Here is a 22,027-nt window from a genome sequence, read left to right as displayed (position 1 = left end):
TCACTGCAAATTCAGCACCGATCGGCATGGGTACTTCAACAACTCGTAGTCGTAGGACTGCACCGAAAAGCAGGACTGCATAAAAATCACCAGCTTCTCCAACGCGCAGTCCACACTGACCTCATTTCCCCGTATCTCCATTAAGCGCTCTGTAAAGCCCTCATGCACCTGTACGTACAAATTGCCCAATCGTACGTCCGCCCCGCACTCCTCCTTAATTATTGCCATTCGCTTGCACCCATCGGCCAGTAACTTCTGTACACACTCAAACGGAGCGACCAAATATATGCAGCATTTGGAAGACGACATTTTGGACTTCACATAATGGTACAGCAATTGACATGCTCTTAAAATACCAAAAATATTTCCTTTCAATAAAAACACATGACTGTCAGCAAATCCTGGAAACCAAACATCCTTTGCACTTTTGTACACTGAAATGTGAAGAGACGATTTAATCGTTTTCACGTGTATGCCCTTGGGGCCCATAAAGGAGCCACTAATGTCTCTCTGAGCAGCTATTTTCAATTTGCCTATTGAGTTATTTGTATAAGCCAAATGAAACTTCTGTATGGAAATCTTCGTGTCGTAATTGTACTTCTCCTTATCATTTAAAATGTTCTGAATGTATCTGTTCGCATTGTCTGCACTTCCACAATCGGAGTTATTCGTATCGTCCTTATAAGTTGAGTAACTACTAATGTCGTCATTCTTATTACTTAGACTATTTAATATCAGATTTTGTTTTTTCTTCAGTTGCATATTTTTCACCTCGGTCAGTTCCTTTTCCAGCTGCTTGTTCTTAAACTTGAGACTGTTTATTATGTTTTGCAGTTCAATAATTTTGTCATCTTTGAGGCTCGCTTTGGAATGGATCTCCAAGTCTTCATTTTCGTCCAGAATAAAATCGACGTCGTTTCCGAATCGGTTCATGCTGTCGGCTAAGTTATTCAAGTGATCGCTGCTCACTAGGTTATCGCAGATTTTCGCGTTGTTGTAGGGGCAGTTGGTAGGGACCAGGCCAGGGGGGATGATCATGCCCACCCCGATGCTAGCTCCGCTGTGTAGAGCACCGCTCAAGGAGCCGTACTTCACTTCCCCCTCCTGTACATGGTTCACCTCGTTATGTATATCCTCCTCAATATTTCTAAACAGGTATTCATTCTTCCCGATAAGGTTGACATTAGCAGTATTGTCATCCCCGTGAAGGCTTTTTATGTTGCCGTGATAGGAGCATCTGTCATTAGGGTTATTCACCTGATCAACGAGGTTTTCCAGGTTCGTCCCATTTTTATAGATCCCATTCTCCAGCTTGTTCATATCAAGATAGACGTTTTGATTAGACATGGATCGATAGACATTTTCGCCTGGATCCATAGGATGGCGGTACATCCCGGATTGGTTATCCCCCCCAAAGTTGTCCACCTCGCCGCTCAGATGAAACATATCGTCATTCGGTTTGCTACTCATACTACCCTGAATGGCCCCTAACTGGTCATTCTTTAGAGAGTGGCCACTTCTTAGATTTTGTTTGTTAAAGGTCAAAAGGGGACTACCGCCTATATCGATTTTGCCCTTTTCAGATATCAACAAGTTTATTCTCTGCGTACCTTCTAATGGGTTGTTAGTAATGAGTAGGAAGAAGGACTCGTTCTTCTCGTTGATCGCATGATACACGGCGTTGTTACAGGTGGATGGGTTCAGAAAAGTAGGATTTAAATTCAAGGCGTTGGCGCTGTTCAAATGACTTGCACATGGGTGCGAATCAAAGGTGTTCCGGTTGACTATTAAACTGTTGTTATCATACTGAGTAGTGCTAACATTTGTACTACCGTCTTTGAGCCCCGATTGGAAATATTTCATCACATTATTTTTGTCCTTTCCGTGCTCGTTAAATCTACTATTCAGAAGGACGTTATTTGTGCAGCCATTGGAATTCGTATTAGCCAAATTCGTGGAGGCAAAATTTGAGAAGGCATTACTTTTCGATTTGTCATTAGATACCATTTCGCTTTTAAACGTGTAGTTGTCACTTTTGATGTGCTCATAACTCAACGGTTGCGAGTTATGCTGTGCCAAGATAAGCTTGTTCCTATATCCTGCGTTCACCAGGCCGTTGTTCTGATTGTCATTTTTGTTCATCTCACTCACCACGGGGTTAATACTGCTTTGGTTTCGGCCATTACTATTGATGGGATCATCCCTGCAGGTTCGATTACTTCTATTGCTACCATTGCTTGGATTGCTTCTGTTGCTTCGATTGTTTCTATTGCTTCCGTCGCTCCTGCTCCTGCTGGTGCTATTGGTGCTGTCGTTGCTAAAAATACTGGCATTCTTTAGTTGCACATGTTCGCTGCTGCTTATGCTGGTAATCGGATCATTTGTACTAAAATTTCGTACGCTCCTCTGATCCGTTGCGCTTTCCCTTGGCCGACTGCTTTGCACTATTCCGACCACTGTGACGCTGCTCTTGTTGTTACTAATACCTCTGTTGTAATTTTTTCTGCACTTCCCCGTTAGCGACTCACCTGTAGCATCAGCGCTGATATGGCCATCCGGGTTGGTCTGTTCATTCCCCTTGGCACTGCTACCCCCCCTTTGGGTGCTGTCTTCGAAGGTGTTATCATTGACCCCTTGCCTGTTCATACTAACTTTTCGGCTTATACCAGATGAATGTACGATTCCACATTTTTTGCCGCCCAACTCTGCGCCCTTTTTCGTCATTGCGCTGCAATAACTGCCGCGGGAGTGCTTCTTCTCCATATGCTCTCCGTCGGCATGCAAAACAGAACCAGTTTCATCCTCCAGCTCATTCCTTCTGTGTACACCTTTACATTTGCTACACGCAAAGATGCTTTCACTCGCGCTAGGAGAAGTCATATTCATACAAACGCTGTGTATTAGATTCTTGCTGTTGCCCAAGCTGGTGCTATTATTCTCAAGTGAATGATCGTCATGGGGCAGTCCCAAATGATTTTCATCCATCAGTGTGTGGTCATTATGGCAGACGTTATTTTCCTCGCATATTAAGTGGCTATTAATAGTGTCGTTATTTCTTCCACATGCGCTGTCCACATTTGCACACTTTTCGAGTTTCCCAGAATGGGCATTCCCCCAATGCATACTTAAATTACTGTTATCCACAAAGAGCATATTATTATTTACATTCTTTCTCATGCCATCAGAGCACTGATTGCTACTCTGAACCGCTGCGGCAAAACTTGACTTTTCGTCCCAATTTGTGGGTGTACTATAAACGGGGCTAGGGAAAACGGTACTACAAGCGCTAAGCCCAAAGCTTCTGCCTGCACCGAGGTTGTAACGGCTGCTACCGATACCGTGGTTGAAATGAAGGGAGTTTCTTAAGGTGCCTCTTCCGTAAAAGGAATGCGGGTCGTCGCTACCCAAGTAGGGATTCCCCTTAGCGGAAAATATCTCATTCATGTATTCGTACTTCCAATCTTTTTCTTCCGAGTCGTCAAAGTTTAGGAAGGACATATCTTTACTCATGCTGCTTAGGTTAGCAGAAAAGTCTAAATCTTTCTCCAGCTGCGCCACGTTCTCTTCAAAATCGTAGCTCTTTTCGAAATAACTCGCATTTCCAATGTCATCATGCTTCATTTCCAGATGCTCCACGTCCAGATGCTCCACGTTCAGATGCTCCATGTCCAGATGCAGCGGGTTCTTACTCAAGAGATCATCGTCATAGTTCAGTTGCAGGTCATCCTCATAATTGAGATGCATCTCCTCATCGTAATTGTAAGGTCCTATAACGCTTTCACAGTTTTTATACGCCTCACTTTCGAAGTTAAACGGACCAGTAGCTCCATCCCCACAGCGTCGGCTCAAATGATCCGAATTTTCATTGTTAAAGTACTGGCCGTTCTCGTCCAGGTCATCATCTTCTTCCCCTCCATTTTTGTTCTTAATAAGAAAATTATTGGCCGTGTATAGGGTGCTGTCGGTGGCCATATAGCCAGGCTTCACATTTTTTACACTTTTCACATTCTTCCCTGAGCACGCGTTTGCGCCTTTAAAATTTGGGTTGACCAATTCGGGAAGCTCGTCATGCATATCTCCCTTGAAGAGGCTATCACCATTGCGAAAGAAGAAGCGGTCTTTTTTAATGAACTTTAAATCTTCACTCTGGTTTTTTTCTCCATTCTTCTGTTGCCCCATCATCGGGAGTGACACTTTGGACGTGTCGAATGCGCTCTGGTTGTAACTAACTTGACTGGATTCAACGGCATGACTGCCATGTTGAACCTGATTATCATGTTGCGCATGGCTAGTGTAGTTCAAAATTTGCCCTTTGATTAAATTTTTGCCCTTAAATTTCTTTTCATCAATGACACGGCTGTCGTTACCCACGTTGGCATAAGCTCCACTACTGACGGGGCCATCCTCTACATTCTCCTTGGGGATATAATTAGACGCACCTTCCCAGGCGTTCCCATTTAAAACTTTTTCATGCTGGTTATTACTCAAAAAGGGAGTGTAAAGGCTTCCTTTCCCGTTCCCCTTACTGTTGCTAGTTATGGGGGGTAGTATATACTTTTTCAAATCGCTCGTTTGGTCACATGTGACACTGGAAGACATTTTTGTGTAATCTTCATAGCTTGTGTTATTGCTCATAGCATCAGCAAGGTGGAGATCATCCCCCCGGGGTGTAGCAACACTCTCAGATTGAGTAACAGCTACATTATTCTTCATTCTGTTGCGATTACCATTGGCTGAGTTGCTCGTGCCGGTCATCATAGGAGTCATTGTCGTCGTCACCGTGGGAGTAATAATGCCACAATTGTCCTGGACAGACTTAGCATAATGATTGGTCCCCCTACCCAAAAGATTACACATACCATCATTAAAACTGAGATTGTCATAATGCAACAATTCCATAGTGTTCTTCTCCCTCACCACATCATCGTCCTTTCTCATTTCGTCCACATTTAATCTTTTAAAATTTGCAAATAGCTTTTCAGGTTTTATGGCGACTTCTTCATTTCCTAAATCGTCCACAGTTTTCGTTTTCTTCTTGGAGCTACCATCTTGCATGGGTGCACTATTCGCATTGCTAGTTTCGCCCCTTTTGGTTAAACCTACCATATTAGTATTGCTCATTTGGGCTATACTTTTCCATGAAGAACATTTCACATTGCTGCTCGTTGTACTTACACCTTCGTACACACCGTCCGCGTAGGAGTTAAAGCCAGTGTGTCGGTGCTCACTCGCAGGGATCCCACTGTTCAAATTGTGCATGCTGTTCACACCACTTACGAGGTTGCAGCTGGGGTTACCTCCGCTTGTAGGAAGGTAGAGCCCGCCACCCTCACGGTAGTTGCAATTATCACCCGCGTTTATTGCACTGCCCCTTCTGTTTACTCCTCCACTGTAGCAGTCGCTTATAATGGTACTCATGCTGGCTCCGGCAGATATATTCTCCTTGAAGTTATTCTTTCCCCCAAGTGAGTTATTCAGTAGTGAGTAACCAGGACGTTCCATCGTGCTATTGAAGTTTCGAATGAGACAGGCTCCACTAAAAGGTGTTTCCTCTTTCGTTTCTTCCACATTGCACACCGTCTGGTTGACAAAATTGTTTTTACCAAGTTGGACATCGCGCATAAGAGTATTTTCTCCGTTGCTTTCGTTATTCTTATTAGCAAAGGTTGCAGCGATATTACACCTGTAAGGATTGCTACTATCCATGACTGCACTTTTATTCACTTCATTCGTCATTCTAGATACGTCACTAGCGATAAATTTACAATTGTCTAGGGAGAGACCTCCACGCTGTGAATTGTACAAGTTGACATTTTCAGTGTCCATTTGTTGACTAGCCGTCTTGGATTTTGTTTTTCTCTTTTCTTTCTTTTCCTTCTTTTCCTTGTTTTCCTTATTTTCCTTATTTTCTTTCTTATCCGTCCTTTCCGTTTTATCCTTTTTATCTTTCTTGTCTTTGTTGCTTCCCTTCAGCGGTACGTTATTCAAGTCCATCTGCCTCACAAGTTGGGGTACATTCGGCTGTTCACTTCTGTAGTCCGCGTCCATCTTCATAACTGGGTAATAATTAAATGGTTTTTCGCTTAACAAAAATAAAAAAGTTGTTCAATTTGTTAATTTCGAGATCATAATCTGGACTCTATTGCGAATCGATTTGTACTTTTTTTTTTTTTCTACTAATTCAGAGTGTATCACCTTGGAGTCTTATCTAATGGCGCATGGATCGGGGGGGGTGAAGCGGGTTTGTTTCACAGGAAATGCACAGACACCTTTCTACAAGGTCACTATTAGATTATCCCCAATGCATAAAGGTAACCAACGCACTCTACGACATAAACCTAGATGTAACGCTGCCTTCGTTTTGCACATACAATTTATACGAACGGAGAACAAATTCTCGTCAATCTTCATGAAAAATAGAGTTTATAGCACCCAAACCCACCACCTTTTTCACATCAATAAAAATGAAAAAAAAAATGGCTACGCTATCTATCAGTCACATTTAAAATGAAAATTTCAAAAAGAAATAAAAAAAATATAAACTACCCTTTTTGATGATATATAAGTACATGTACGGAGTGAGCACATTGGGTGGCCACAGAAAGGGGCATTAGAAACTTGGATAAATAAAGGATAATTTCAATTATGCACAATCATAGAGCTTTTAAATCGCTCAACGATCGGTGACCAAACGGAAAAATAACTTAACGTTGGAGTGAAAATGCAGGTAAATATAATCAAGGCACATCAACAAAATGGCAAAGGAGCAAAAGCACAAAATAATGCTGTCCTTCTGCAGTGTCTACGAGACTGCGCTTATACATTCCTATGTCGGGAGTCTCACGAAGTAACAGATAACTGGACAAATGATTAAAAATATCGTTAATTCATAAAGCCATAATAACCATCACATACAAATACACTCAGTTTTCAAAAAAAAAGAGAAAAGGGAGCAACAACAAACGAAGCAAATGAAAATCTGTACATATGGTGGGAAGAGTAAATATCACCCCTGAGATCAATTGTTCTGCGCACATACATGTGCACAAGAAATTATGGGGGGATATTGAGGCCACTTCAGAAGGTAAGCTACCTTTGAAGTGTACCAATTAAAAGCATATTAACAAGTGAAGCGTAAAACAGAGGTCATGGGCAACATATGCGTATGCATGTAAGTCTTCCAAGGGATCGAAAAAAAAGGTAGAAAAAAAAAGGGTGGAAAAGGTAAGGATTTGCTCCTCCGTCGGGTTATTTTTCATAAACGCACTCACACACGGTAAGGATAGACAGAATCACGTCAATTTTCCAATAAGCACTCCGCAATAATATGCAAAAGCTCATAACACGTATTTTTTTTTTTTTTTTCGGATGGGAACTACCAATCTGGAGATATACCTCGTTGTAAATTAAAAGTGGTGCGAGTGCATATGCATGAAACATCATAGCGAATGGCGACGGGCACATGCACACATTTATAAAGGTGGAAGTGTTCACTCCACTAAGATACTGAGACGTTATAAAAGATGACAAAAAATTGCATTTTTCTACTTATCCAATTTAACGCAAAAAAAAAAAAAATAAAATAGTGAAATTATAAAATAATGAAATCGTGGAGAATTATGAAAATTCTCCGAGAGAATTAGAACGTAATACGTATTAGTATTATAACAAAATGGACGAATTCAAAAAAAGAGATAATAAAATGGAACAAATGTAGCTTCGTACAAATGTGAAGCGATAAAAATATAGAGCGATCCAAATATAAGATAGTACAAGTATAGAGAGGTACAAATAGACAGCAGCTCAAACATTCAATGGCATGCAAGCAAAGCAATCAAAGTATTCATAAAAAATATAATTATTTAAAAAAAAAAAAAATGACCACATATTAACATACAAATCGACAAAGTATACACATTAAAGGAATAAATAAATGATTAAAGCATACATACAACGGTTTTGCTCCTAGAACATTACTGCATTTGCTTAACAATTTCACATCCACAAATTGCGGCCAGTCACTTTACATAAAAATAAACGTTTCTTTGTTGTCATTTACAAAACGGGAGGGCTTTTTCCTTTACCACCGATACGCCTGCACGTGCGCGTGGGGGAATACCAGTGCTAACATGTATGTGTCTTTGTACATACCTGTGTATGCGCGATGGTATGTACGTGTACACATGCACACACACGCACGGGCAGAAGCACATACACGCGCGAACACACACGTGCCGCCACTCCCCCTTGTACATATTCACATATAAATATACCTATACATGTCCATTCGGATGTATGCACAAAGCGGGGGGAGGGGGGTGAAGGAGATCACGCCCAATCTACATCATATGACAATGTTTATATGCGCTCATAAAATGGGGGGGTTGAGGAAAAATAAAACTTAAACTTAATTTAAATACTTAGCATTTTTGCTATTAATCATATATACATATACGAAATAAAAAAAATTAAAAACTGTAAACATGTAAAACGTGTAGGGACATTTGAAAAATGAATTAAAATTTCTCTTACAGGCATAAAAAGTGCTATGATAGACAAAAACTAGCAAAAAAAAAAAAAAAAAAAAAAATTTTTAAAAAAAAAATTAGGGTGAAGAGGGTAAAGAAGGCATATTTTATATTTACTTGCTCATGTTTTAATTCAGTTGATAAAATGCATTTGTTATTAAAATAAACATTAACAAATGATTAAAAAAATTCAATAAACAAAAAGACAATGAAAAGGGCATATGTAATTATTTCGGAAGTGTGTTCAATATGGCATTCATTATTCTTCGCAAAGGATTTCTTAATTATTTTTACACACATGTATGCGTTATTCTACTATATTTTGTAGTATTTTTTTTTTTTGCCACGTATGCAAGATCCACAATATTGTAGCAATGCTGTGACTTCTTTATTTTATTATTTTTTTCTATATGTGCGCTCTTGCACAAATGCATATCCTCACGTATGCTCTGGCACAAGTTCTCGCGGGGGGGTCGCTCGATCCTTGGCTGGTATACGTATATGCGCGTTGGGTACGTGTGAATGTATACAGACCTTTTGTTTTTGTTTTTTTTTTTTTTTTGCAACGATCTGTATACAATCACGTATGCACATATCTATACATACGCTCAGGTATAGGCACACATGTTTCCACAGACAAACATTTATAGATGCATGTGCATCTACCAAAAGGTATGTGCAATGGAAGAGAACTCACTTTATATTATCATATTGAAAAAGGGGCAAACGTCCTTAAGTTGGTACGTGAAAATGAGAGCACTACGGAGTTTACATATATATACCCCTGCGTACTTTGTATATAAGCACTGGATGTACGAGCAGAGAGTAGGTATATATATATGTAGATATACATATATATACACAGTCATACACACATGTACGCATATATGCTACACGTGTAATGCCTCCGTACGCTCGTGTGTGTACGCGCACATTTTAACATACGTGTGTTTGTGGTGAGGGATGCAGCACGAAGGTGTAATCCTTTTTATTGATTTCTTACCTACCCTGTTAATTTAAAAAGTGAAACATACTAATGGTTTTTAAAAAAAAGTAAAACAAACTGTACGTACATACACGTACATATGCACCTGTACGAGCACTTCTTACACACAGCTGATAAATTTTACTATTAACTGTTCAAAATGGGGAGGGATGAAAAGGGTAAACTATTATGTATTCGACGTGCGTTTCATTTTTGTTTAACTTTCACGGGGGGCACCAATGTGAGGTGGGTATGTGACTGTATATATATATACATACATATGTGTACGTGTACTTTTGTGACCAGCGGAGTGGGCGAGGCAAACGATTACTAACTTGACCGTAGCACGTTTATTCGGATGTATGCTCCAGCGCCGAGTACGTGTACGCATGAGCTTACCTACGTACGCTCACGTGTACATTCCTCCACACGGCGAAAGCATGGGGGAGGGCTTTAAAGATATAAAGTTATAAATCGCATCTTACGCGTTGGTAACTGATGGAAAAAACGCAGGTACGAACGTGTGGGTATACATATACATACATCACAAATATGAATACATATTGTATTACATAAACTTGAATTGTGTAAATGTTTTTTTTTTTTTTTTGAGGGGGAGGGGAGGATGATACCACGATGTAGATATGAATGTATAAATATACTTGTGAGAAGATAAAGGTGATATTAAAACTAACTTGTTAAAGATTTATAGATTTAAAATGAAGGTACATTTTTTTTTTTTTAACTGATATTACTTCTTTTACAGCTTTCTCATTTATGACACACATAGATTTATAAATGTTATAAACAAGGGTGAAGTATCATTATGCCATGTGATAATTTTATAAAAGATAATAATAGCGAGGTGGTACTAGTACATTTATTACCTCTGTTAGAAAAACATGTACATACCATAGTATACGTATGGGGTGCGTGTATATTAAGTACTCGCATATGTGCATATATACACGTACAGTACCAGTGCACCACATGTACTCTTGCGTGAACAATGGGTATAGTTACGTAAAGGTATACAGCGCGCTGTGCGAAGATAAAAGTTCACACTATGGGATATGACCTAGAGGGGGCCTACAAGCTTCTACCCTTTCATTCAATTCTTAGCATGTGGCGATGCATTCCATACAAATGAGAGTTATCCGAAGTGTACAGGTGAAAATGGATTCGCGTGCATGAATGGTACACCTTTTCCTACCAGCCTTATGCTACGTGTAGGTACGCATATATAAATATATAAAGATAAAATGTGCGCATTATACATGTAGCTATACATGCGTACGATATATGCGTACCATAAATGCGTACCATAAATGCGTACCTTAAATGCGTACCATAAATGCGTACCATAAATGCGTACCATAAATTCGTACCATAAATGCGTACCATAAATTCGTACCATAAATGCGTACCATAAATGCGTACATACATCTGTAGTATGCTACGTGTTATATATAAACATACAAACCTACGGATGCGTGAAGATACAAATTCCAAATGTACACATAAATCAAGTGATAAAAATGTTCATACACTAGCCGAAAAGAGTTTTTTTTTTTCTCTCTCACCACTGTGTAATGTCAAAATGCCGAAAAACTAATACTGTGCAGTGTACAATAAAGTACCCTTAAACACTTTCACTTTGATGCGTTGAAAATGGCATTCCTTCGCTTCTGTTCATCTGAGAGATACATAAAGGTGTACATTTATATATACATATGTATGCATATATTTACATATGCACGCGTCATAATTGCAGTTTTTTCAAAAGCCAGAGCGAAAGTATTAATCACACTTTTTTCACTGCCCATAAAATTTATATATATAAATGATCACGAAAATGATCTCTCTTTATTTCTGCCTTTTCTGCATGCGAATCGAAAAAAAAAGTAATAAAATAAAGAAAAAAAAAAGAAAAATAAAATAAAGGAAAAAAAAGAAAAACTCTCATTTATGCCTTCTTCCCTTACACCTAACCTTTTGTTAATAGAATAAGGCGAAATTTACACAAAAGGAGTGTTCTTCTGCGGGGATTATATCGGCCAGCTCCTGCTCTAAAATCATCGCCCCCCGGAATTAGCACATTATAAATTCATGTACATATATAGGTAATTATACGAATAACCCTTTTTCGTTTATTTCAAAATCAGTAGATTTTCTATTTCACCAAAAAATACCTACATTTTTCACTGCGTTACCTTCTTTCTGTATGCAAGCGGGGGGAGATAGTTTGGCGCCGTATGCCCACAACCCTATTCCACTCACCAGCTTTATCACTTCGCGATGAGCATGTATTTTTGGCTGCACATTCTAGAGGAGGAGGCATACGCAAATGTAAAAGAAGGCACACCTCGATGGATACATATTGTATGCTACACAGAACAGCTAAGCCGCTTCCTACCTGGAACATATATTGCGTGTGGCTAAACAGAACACGACACTTGCTATGTGTACTGCATTTTGCTACCCCTATTCTTACACTTTTATGGTAGAAGAAAAGGAGAAAAAATAAGAGCAAAATGAGTTTATCCCTTTATGTTTAGAATTTTTTTTTCTTCGGTAGACACATCCCTATATCCCCCCCGTTTGCAAGCGATTCGCATTTAGGGAGTTCACAAATTGCGTTTTACATGATGTGCGTAGCATATGCCCTAGTTATTCGCTAATTTTCGTGTCAACAAAAATTACCAATGCGCTAGCTGACTGGTGAGGAAATTTCACCCCTAAAAAAATACTTCAAAGAAGTGTTTATCCAGCCAGATATACTTCCTCATTTGGTGTACCTCCATTTTCAGTTAAAAGGGGAAACTGTGCAGAGGAGGTTTAGCCAAGGGAGAACAAATTAAAGGCGAAACGAAATACTTCCCCGTTTTGACTGCCCTACATTTCCATCACCGAAAAATGTAGATTATTTACACATGTTGAGGCAAAAATTATTTTGCGTAAAACGTCTCACATGCGTTACCATCATGCTTCGATTGATCTAATTTGCATCACGTGTCACAAAGTACACAAATAAAAAAGAAGAATTACAATGAGCGTTCAACTTGTCAAGCAGGTGCAGGTAGACGCTACTTGGTTGTTCGCAAAATTGTGCATATGCCAAATGTGCATTATAATTGTAAATTTTATCGAAAATTCGCGCCTTTGGACGAGTGCCAGAATTTTATTTTAATTTTTTCATGCAATGGAAAGACAAAGTGGGGTACAAAATAAATGGGAAAGAAAATGAGCTAAAATTATTATGCATGAAATTCTCCCACCCCTGCGGAGGGGCTAGTTTGTGCATTTGTTTTCCCTCATCGGTCACGCATCTTTGTTTTTTCTTCCCTGTTACGACACGCATAGTCGCCTCAATTCTTGTGATTTTTTGTTTCGCGAAATTTGTTTCTTAATCGACAAGACTAAAATGCTCGGCCGTTTGATTAAACAGAGGGGGAAAATTGTCATCGCATCACTTCTTTTTTGTCAAAAGAATACGAAAAATAACCCCAAATCATGAAAAAAAAAAATGGCACAACAAAATTTATAACAAATTAATTACGTACACACTGGTTCACACATGCGCACGAATGAGTAAACAATTGCATGCACTTTCAATTTGTTCGTATTTTTCTCGCTACCTTTTTAACCCCCCCCCTTCCCCAATATCCGTGGTGCACTAAAACAATATTTACACCACCCCTTCAAATAATGGTGCCAAAAAAATGCATAAGAAGACACGCCCGATGGGAAACTAAAGACACGTCCATTCTGAAAAAAGCTGTTACGGCAAAAAGAAAAAAAAATGTTCTAAGTTGTAAAAGTAGGCGAAGTCGGAAATAAAGCTCGTATCGCCGTTTTGCAACTTGGCAACTTTGCCACTTTGGAACTTTGAGGCTGCCCTGCCCAAGCCCCTTGGCGCGGGCGATGCCTCAGAGCATGCAGATCGAATTTTTTTCCAGTTGGGGGAGACACCAATATGTGATGCCGCTACGTAACGGAAAATTGTAAATTCAATTTGTCTGTTTAAATTATAATCGATTTTTGCACGTGTTTTTTTTTTTTTTTTTTTTTTTCTGTTCAGGTTGTGCACCTTCCATATTCCCACCTCCAAAACGTTTTGTCTTGACAGAAGTTTCCAAAGTGCAATATTTATTTTGGTAGCTCCCTTTAACCCCGCCATACATATGCACAAATGTGCAAATGCGGAAAAGTACACGCAAGTTTCGAACATTCATTTTGCGCGTGCAAAAATGGAGAGCGGCACGCATTTTTTTTCAACCTTTGTTCATTCTTCGCACAATAGATGATGATCGCTTGTGCCGATTTTCCCAACCACTGTTTAACTAACTCACAAATTGGTTAAACCTCAATTTAACTGCATGCTTGTCGGGAAAATCCTAACTGCGCACTTTAATTCCAATTAAGTGTCACCTTCCGCTTGGGAAAGGATATGTTGAGGCTCCTTCCAAGACAGGGACAGGTGAGGTCATGCCATGACGCATATGCATACTTATAAACACACCCACTCTGACAATTGCCTATTGTCGCACTTGAGCGGAAATTATTCTGTCATTATGGTATTCCAGATTTATTAGTGAGACAAAAAAAAAAAAGGGGGCTAATAAAACGTGTCAACGGTGAATTTTTTTCATTTTTCCTTGGTGCAAATGACTAATCATTTGAGCTTCCCATTAGATAATCTCACATGATTACTTACCCAATAGGTGTATATCTTATCTGTCATGCAGGTACCTTTATGCACGCGTAATTGAACACATAATATATGCATTCCCCGTCTCCTATGAAACATTTGGAGGGATAAATTCATCAGAACAGATATGTCAAGCCATAAAAAGGGTTGCCCTTCACGTACGATGTCTCACATTAGGGGCAAACACAATGTAGTATGATGAGGGGAAGTAAATTCTGTGCAGTGTTAGGAATGATTTACTGCCCGTTAGGGATTCTCTCCGCCTGGCTGAACATTTGTGAACTTCTTCGTTCGTAATAAAGCGTACAGTAATGACTCAATTTGATGAAAATACATACTTTTGGTGAAGCGCCACTACATGTATCTCCTCCATAATAACGTGGCAGTGATGGTAAGTACACCCAAGTTTTATTTTTTCTCTTTTTATTTTTCCACCCCTTTTGATTATTCCTAACCGTTTGCTGCTCTAGGGGGTCCACGAATGTATGTACGTACACTTGCATGCAAATAATTACGCAGGGTGAACAATATCAGGGGAAGGAAAAAAATGAGCTAAATTAAATTACGTACGCATGTAGAGATATTGTCCGTTTTCCTATCAGTATGAGACTAATGTGCATGTAAAAAAAAGGTTATGCGCATGCGAGGGATTCTCTACGGACATACATATGTTAAGCTTAAACAATACGGAGCATTCTTCTTTTCCCTTTATTTTTTCTTTTTACATTTCATCGAAGAAAAAATCTATGCCATTCGAGCTGCTACATTTAGCTCGATGAACCTCTCTCGAATGACCATAAATCGTGGAGGTCCCTCCAAACCTGTGAACGTATATGGGTAGTCAAATGGGGACCCCCCAATTTGCCGTTATTTCGCCGTGCCTTCCTTCTTTATGACCCTTTTTTGCTGCATTATCGGGTCGTCCTTTTGAAGTAACTTCTTCACTGCGACGTGGGTTTAGGATGTGGCTCCAAAGAGGAAAAAAAGGTTGCTTAAAAATGGCGTAAGCATTTGCCCACTTTTTGTAATACGTGCCAATAGCGCAAAGAGGAATGGGCAAAGTGGGTTAATTTTTTTTTTTTTTGCTTTGGTTTGGCTGAGCTGATGCGATTATTCCTCCTCGCCAGATACGCACAAACGTGCATACGTGTACAGCCCTGAGGAAGAATCATACTGAGGGGGTAGAGCAACGTTCTGTCGCAGGCACTCTACATCGCTTCTACACCCGATCGATGTCGTCTAAAGTGGGTCACGTGATTTGGTCCTTACAATTTGTTATATAGCATCCAAATGCCCCTTTTCTAATATCCTGCTGTTCTATGTAAAGAAACTGGGTAGGCTATCACTGGCTCGATCAAATATAATCAGGCCATTATTCTTTCTGAAGCTTCTTCTTAATACATCCCTGTGAAAGGTTCAATTCGTTCGCACCATAATGAAGGGAATCTCCCCACGACGATGTCCTACTGTTTAACTGGTCCTTGCCTTGTGCTCTCATTCATCGATTACCTGTTTAGCCTACCCTTTTTTTTTTACTTCCGTTTTTTATGTCTGCCCTTTTTGCGGGCCTTTACAAATAAGTGCGTTTCGTTTAGGGGGATACTAATTTCTGGAAATAATGCAAAGTCGAAGGTATTTTCGACATGTATTGGTTCCGTTTCGTTACGTAGATTTGTCCCATTTCGGCAATTCACGGTGCTGCTATTAATGTTAGCATCTTCGCACATATTGAGCTGTCCCTTCTTATGGCACTCCTCCTCTTTGCCTCCTTGGCCACTTTTGCGATCGCTGATTATGAAGAAATTTTCCATAACTCTTATGCGATCAGAATTTTCATGACGTATTCTCTTTCGACTTAAGGTTCGTAAATGTGCTTCTTTGTCATTTTGGCTACCTCCAACGTTGCGAGCTTGACCCTTCTTAACACTGAAGCTTCCTGCAGTGGTGTAGTACCAGTCGATGACTTTAAGTCCTAAGCTACTTTTTCCCGTGCTGGAAAATTCTATTTCGCTCTGATCTATTACATACTTCTCAGGAGTACAGGCGTGCAAGCAATTTGAATAATATTCCCTTATCAAGTCCATGACAGAACGCAGCTGTGTGTGATTTAACCCCGTGCGTCAAATGTCATAGGTTATGCGTCACTTCTTTTAAAAAAAATTTTCACCAAATTGTGATCACGTCTGTTGTTGCAATGGAGCCTTTTATTTTTTTTTGACGCCCCTTTGGTAAAATGTGAATTGTGTCAAGCCTATGAAGCAGCTTTATAATTTTTTTCCTTTTTTTTGCTCATAGTGAAAAAGGGCTAATACGTGCGAACACGCAAATAGACAACTGCGTGTGCGTATGGGTATACATATTGACAGACGTGTGTTTATTCCCCCGCGCAAATAGAGACCCACTTGGAAGCATCTCTTCCCCCCTATTATGTATACCCTCACATAACAGACGTGAATGAGCAATTTCCTCCTCTCGTATTGTTATAAACATGTCCATACATCTTACCATATCAACAAATCGGTGTAACGAAATCGAAGAAAAAAAAATGATGTCCATTTATACATTGTGCAAGTTTTCCCCTGAAAACTTCAAAAATGTTGTAATTCGAGAGGGGATACATGAAAAAGGCTTAAATTTGTTTCATCCCTGGATATAAAAAGGTGACAGTTTGCTAATGCTGCGCACGGGGGTAACCAAAGAGATGAAACGTGGCAACGTTGGGAACATTTTACACAAACACGTCTTATCAGGTCTGTTTTGTTAATTAACCATTTTGAGAGGTAAATGAGCACAGCCTACGTTGCGCATTTCGGTTAAATTATTTCGCTGCTAGTACGATGGGCTGAAACAATGGCACAAACGTTCAGACATATTGTTCAAAAAAAGAAATTTAAACCATTTTTTTTTATGTTTTTTTTTCATAATTCACCAATTTGATCCCCACGTTTTAAGAACAAAATTGTATCCCGTTTTGCCAATCCATCTGATTATAGGAAAAACGACATTATAGTAAAAAAAAAAAAAAAGGACACATCAACGTTGCGATCAAATGTGTTCACTTGTTCAGAGAATTTCCGCAAAGGCATTTTCGTTCGCCCTCCGGAGCGCGCGTAATTCTATGTCTGAGCCTCTTATACTTCACTAGCGAACTGCAAACATTGTATTTCACTATCTTAGGGATTATATCCTTTTTTATCATTCTTATATGGCACAGTTATTGTGTCACCATGGGGCACGTCACATGCAGAGGGATAAGCCGCCATACCAAGTCACCTCATTAACATACACAATTAGTCTTTAATATACCCTTTCCTCATAGCGCCTAAGAAAGTGGCTCAATCTGTGCGAAGATATACCTAGGTACCTTCGTGCACAGGTTAGCATATCCGCCTCTCCTTGTAAGCAGTCCATACGTATCCCTTTTACTTTTTAAAAAATTTCGACCACATGGGGAAGAAGTCAAACATGGCAACCAACTTCTCATACGGGTACTTCCGCTCAAAGAAAAGCATACTCATATAAAGGAGAACATCCTCCAGCTTAGTGCATTTTTCCAAATTGTGTAGGAATTATTTCCACGCTATTGGAAAAATAGGTGAGGTTAATTCCTCCCCCTGTAAACGACACAACACGCTAGGATCTTTTTACAATGAAGCTAAATGAAAAAATAAAACAGAATTGTGTAAAATTGTTCTACTTCCCGTCCGTTCATATATGCATATGCTTATATATCTTATTCTGTGTGCAATACATGGTAGTGTGCCGCGGAATAATCACGCGACGTTTCAGTACTCATCTGAGGGGTGCACATAGAAAAAAGAAAAGCTAACTGATTAACACGTACGATTCCTAATAAGTAGTCCATTGAGCTGTGCACATGCCCTTTTTGTACACCACACAGGGATGCACCTCTGTCATATTGGTGCCCTGTACTTCATTTAATCGACGAATTTGAATAAAGCATAACCAGGAAAAGCGAAAAGAAGCAATCCCCCCAAAGAAGCTGATCTTTCATTTGCCGCAGCGACGAGGAAATGTTCATGCTATGCCTTAATGGGAGTGGGATGCACCTCTTGCACAACATTATCACGTTTCCGATATTACGCTGCCGTATTACCACTTGACCAACAACGCTATAGTGGCCACACATAAACGGTTCATACTCGGCTGTAGTGGCAAAAATATACGTAAGACGTCCACATCGCTCCTTTTTTTTTTTTTTTTTTTTTCTTTTGCCATAGTGTTGATACCGCCCTGCTGTGCGTTTCACTTTGCATCTTCATTTCGTAACTCAAGTGGGAGTTGCGCAGCATTTGCAAAAATGATTCAAATGAGTGGAAGCGCCCGGTTGGTTAAACGTCCTTTCTCACTTATTCTTAGCTAACCCTTCACCCTTTTTACAAAAACACGCCTGCTGCTTGTATGTAGAGTGTGACAATGTGCACAAAATTATGCACGCGTATCGTTCAGTAAGTGACGTATATATGTATGCCTGTATCACGTGCACGTGAACAGCCTTGTGCTGGATTCCACAGTTCTGCTGCAATTTGTCAGGGGTTCATATGAGAAGTTGACACGTACAAAGGAGGACGCCTGCGTAGATTATTTTCCTCCTTTATGGGCATACTTTGCAAGAATACTGCCATAACTGCCCGTGCACCTTTTCAATTGCCCGCGTCAGCTGCGAAGGCGACACAAAAAAAAAATAAGCGCGAACCAAACTCGTGTCCGCGCCAAGGCGTAGCAGCAAAAGGCAGAAAAGCAGAGGACAATGGGTTAAAAGAAAAAACGGAAATCAGAAAAAAAGTACATACCTGCATACAGAGGTGCGTACATGCTTGAATACAGACGTAGGTACATACTTGCATACAAACTTGCGTACATACGTAAAAAATCAAACGTACATGTACACATTTATATAGTAAAATAAACTGCACGCGGAGGCAAAAAAAAGTGCGTTGACTTGAACCAATGGCAAATGTTTCCTCATATTTTTAATTTTTATTCATCACGCCCGTGTCCACTTAACATTCTACGCAATCGGTATGTACATATATGTAAAATAGGCCTTTTCAGCAGAACTGCGGTTTGGGCGCAGCGTAAATGTAGCGTTATAATAGCCCGAACATATCGCACGAACGCTGCGTAATGCCTGCGTACAATTGGTGCGCAAATCATTGCCCGAATATTTTACCTTTACATGACTGCAATTTGGGCGCGCTATAAAAATCCCAAAAAGATAACTTCGAAAAAACTTGAGGAAGTAACGAAGAGAAACTTTTACCTTCCTGCTAAGTGTCACTTAACTGCAAACTTTTTTACTTTTTTTTTTCCCCCTCATTTTTTTCCACTACCTCTTTCCATATTTTTGTATTCATTTTTGTTTCAAACTTCATCGCCATTTTTTGTGCTAACTTTTGCTCCAAATTTTATGCCTATTTTATGGCCTTTTCATATTTTGTTTTTTTGCCACATTTTGGTATTTATATATATCCCTTTTTTTTTATTTTTTTACTTTTTTTTTCCCGCATTCACATATCCATGCAAACGCGAAACGCGATATGGTATGATTAAATGTACGCAGTTAAGCCGAAAAAATTGCGCAATCGATTGAGAACGTAAAAAGCAGGCCACTTTGGTAAAGGAAAAAAAAAAAAAAAACGGGAATAGAAGGAACAGAAAAAAGGCAAAAACGCGAAAAGAGCGAATCAGCAAAGGAAAAAACAAATATTCACACCCAAAAGGAGGAATATCGCGCTTCCTCTTTGAGAAAAAAAAAGGGGCCCCCCCTCTAAGTTTCGCACGAACTTGTTTTTGCGTCACTTTTGAAAGGTCCAGGTGGAAGAAGTTTGCCCGTTGTGCATACGGAAGTTGGCAAGTCACAGGCTGCAAACGGAAACGTGTAGATTTCCTACACCGCGGCGGCATCGTTCAAACGGTGGAAGGGTATAACAGCTTAACCGCTAAATCGACAAGCAGCCAGATCCCGAAGCAACCAAATCGCTAAGCAGCTCAACCGTTCAACCACGCGAGGCGCCTAAATATGGATAACAATGAGAACATAGACTCGAACGATAACTCCTCCGACACCAACACGGGGAACTACAACCAGGGGAAAAACGAAAACGTATCGGAGGAAATGGACTTCTGCAAAGAAGACAACGAACTGGATGGAAACAACAGGGAATCATCCCAATCGAAGCAGGATAATATGGCAAAGACAAAAAATGCTTCGGATAAGGATGACATAAACATGGTCGACTATAGTGACCATCATTTCCCATGCCACCCGGCGCCACCCGTATCGATAAAGCTTTTCATAGGAAGAGTGCCAAAAACTATGGAGGAAGAACAGGTACGACCCATATTTGAAGAATTTGGACTCGTAAAAGAAGTTGTAATCATAAGGGATAAAATTACAAATATACACAAATCAAGTGCCTTTGTAAAAATGGTATCCATCTCAGAAGCAGATAATGCCATACGGTCACTGAACAATCAAAGAACATTGGATCCTCAGCTTGGTTCACTCCAAGTAAAGTACGCATCCGGAGAAATTATGAAATTAGGATTTCCACAAAATGTCGAATCAGGTGTTGATCAGGCAAAACTGTTTATTGGATCTTTGCCAAAAAATATAACAGAAGAAAGTGTGAAGGAAATGTTTTCACCTTATGGTTCTGTAGAGGAGGTATTCATAATGAAAGATAATTCAACCGGATTAGGAAAGGGATGTTCTTTTGTAAAATTTGCTTACAAGGAACAAGCACTTTATGCCATAAACTCTCTAAATGGGAAGAAAACATTAGAAGGATGTGCACGTCCTGTGGAAGTCCGATTTGCAGAACCCAAGTCGGCTAAGCAGGCACAAATTCCCATGACTCTGCAACCCATGCAGAATACATCTCATGGTATTTCCTCGCAACCACATGTGACCAGCCCGAACAATATCAATTTTGGCAATAACTTTGGCGTTAATAATAACTACCCGCGACAAGTTGGTGCCTGGAAGGAATACTACTCTGGAGAGGGAAGACCTTACTACTACAATGAACGGACCAACACAACACAGTGGGAAATTCCAAAAGAATTTGAAACCCTCTTTATGGGTAATACCCACAATATTCACAATCTTTCTGACTCATCAGGTAATTTGGAGAAAATGCACATTTTTGAGTTTAAGTGTTCGTCTGGGGGACGCGCGCCATTAGGCATTTCCCCAGTGAGGTTGTTTATCTCATTTGTGCATGCCTATTTTGGATTCACTATATTTTTTTTTCACCCTTTGCATTTTTCCCCTCTTTCACAGGCCCCCCAGGAGCGAACTTATTCATCTTCCACGTGCCGAACGAATGGCACCAAACAGACCTCATCCAGGCCTTTTCCCCGTTTGGCGAACTTTTGTCTGCCAGAATTGCAACCGAGAAAAGTACCGGCCGAAACAGAGGTTTCGCATTCGTCTCGTACGAAAGTATTGAAAGTGCCGCGGCGGCAATTTCACAGATGAACGGATTTATGGCATTAAATAAAAAGTTAAAGGTAACTGTGAAGAAGGGAGAAGAAGAGGAAATGAAAAAGTTCGTCAACCAAAATGGGATAAACTCCTTCCAGCAAATGTCCAGACCGCAAAAAAACATCCCAGCGCAACCCAATGCAATAGCACAGCCAAGTTTCCCACCACACCAAAATGCCCAACCACAGAATTTTTTCTACTCCAATAGCAACAGTTATAGGTGTGGGCCTTATTGAGGTGAATTTGTGGACTGGCAGTCCCTCTTCCCCCTTTTTTTTTTTTTTTCTTAT

General features: G+C 39.9%; 3 protein-coding genes across 3 annotated transcripts; 1 reads left to right on the top strand and 2 right to left on the bottom strand.

Moving 5' to 3' along the window:
* Positions 1 to 6,048, bottom strand: C922_01084 (hypothetical protein; the record flags this gene model as incomplete). Its single annotated transcript, XM_008816692.1, has 1 exon — positions 1 to 6,048. The coding sequence occupies one exon, from the start codon at positions 6,046 to 6,048 to the stop codon at positions 1 to 3; it is 6,048 nt and encodes a 2,015-aa protein (XP_008814914.1).
* A 9,708-nt stretch (positions 6,049 to 15,756) lies between these two features.
* On the bottom strand, positions 15,757 to 16,308 carry C922_01083 (hypothetical protein; the record flags this gene model as incomplete). The annotated part of the gene is made up of 1 exon (XM_008816691.1): positions 15,757 to 16,308. The coding sequence occupies one exon, from the start codon at positions 16,306 to 16,308 to the stop codon at positions 15,757 to 15,759; it is 552 nt and encodes a 183-aa protein (XP_008814913.1).
* A 3,959-nt stretch (positions 16,309 to 20,267) lies between these two features.
* Positions 20,268 to 21,973, top strand: C922_01082 (hypothetical protein; the record flags this gene model as incomplete). Its single annotated transcript, XM_008816690.1, has 2 exons — positions 20,268 to 21,372; positions 21,534 to 21,973. The coding sequence occupies 2 exons, from the start codon at positions 20,268 to 20,270 to the stop codon at positions 21,971 to 21,973; spliced, it is 1,545 nt and encodes a 514-aa protein (XP_008814912.1).
* Between the last annotated feature and the right edge of the window lie 54 nt (positions 21,974 to 22,027).

The sequence above is a fragment of the Plasmodium inui genome (genome assembly GCF_000524495.1).
Source record: "Plasmodium inui San Antonio 1 unplaced genomic scaffold supercont1.3, whole genome shotgun sequence".
In the NCBI taxonomy this organism is placed as follows: Eukaryota; Apicomplexa; class Aconoidasida; order Haemosporida; family Plasmodiidae; genus Plasmodium; species Plasmodium inui.
This window is presented reverse-complemented; position numbering and strand designations above follow the sequence as displayed.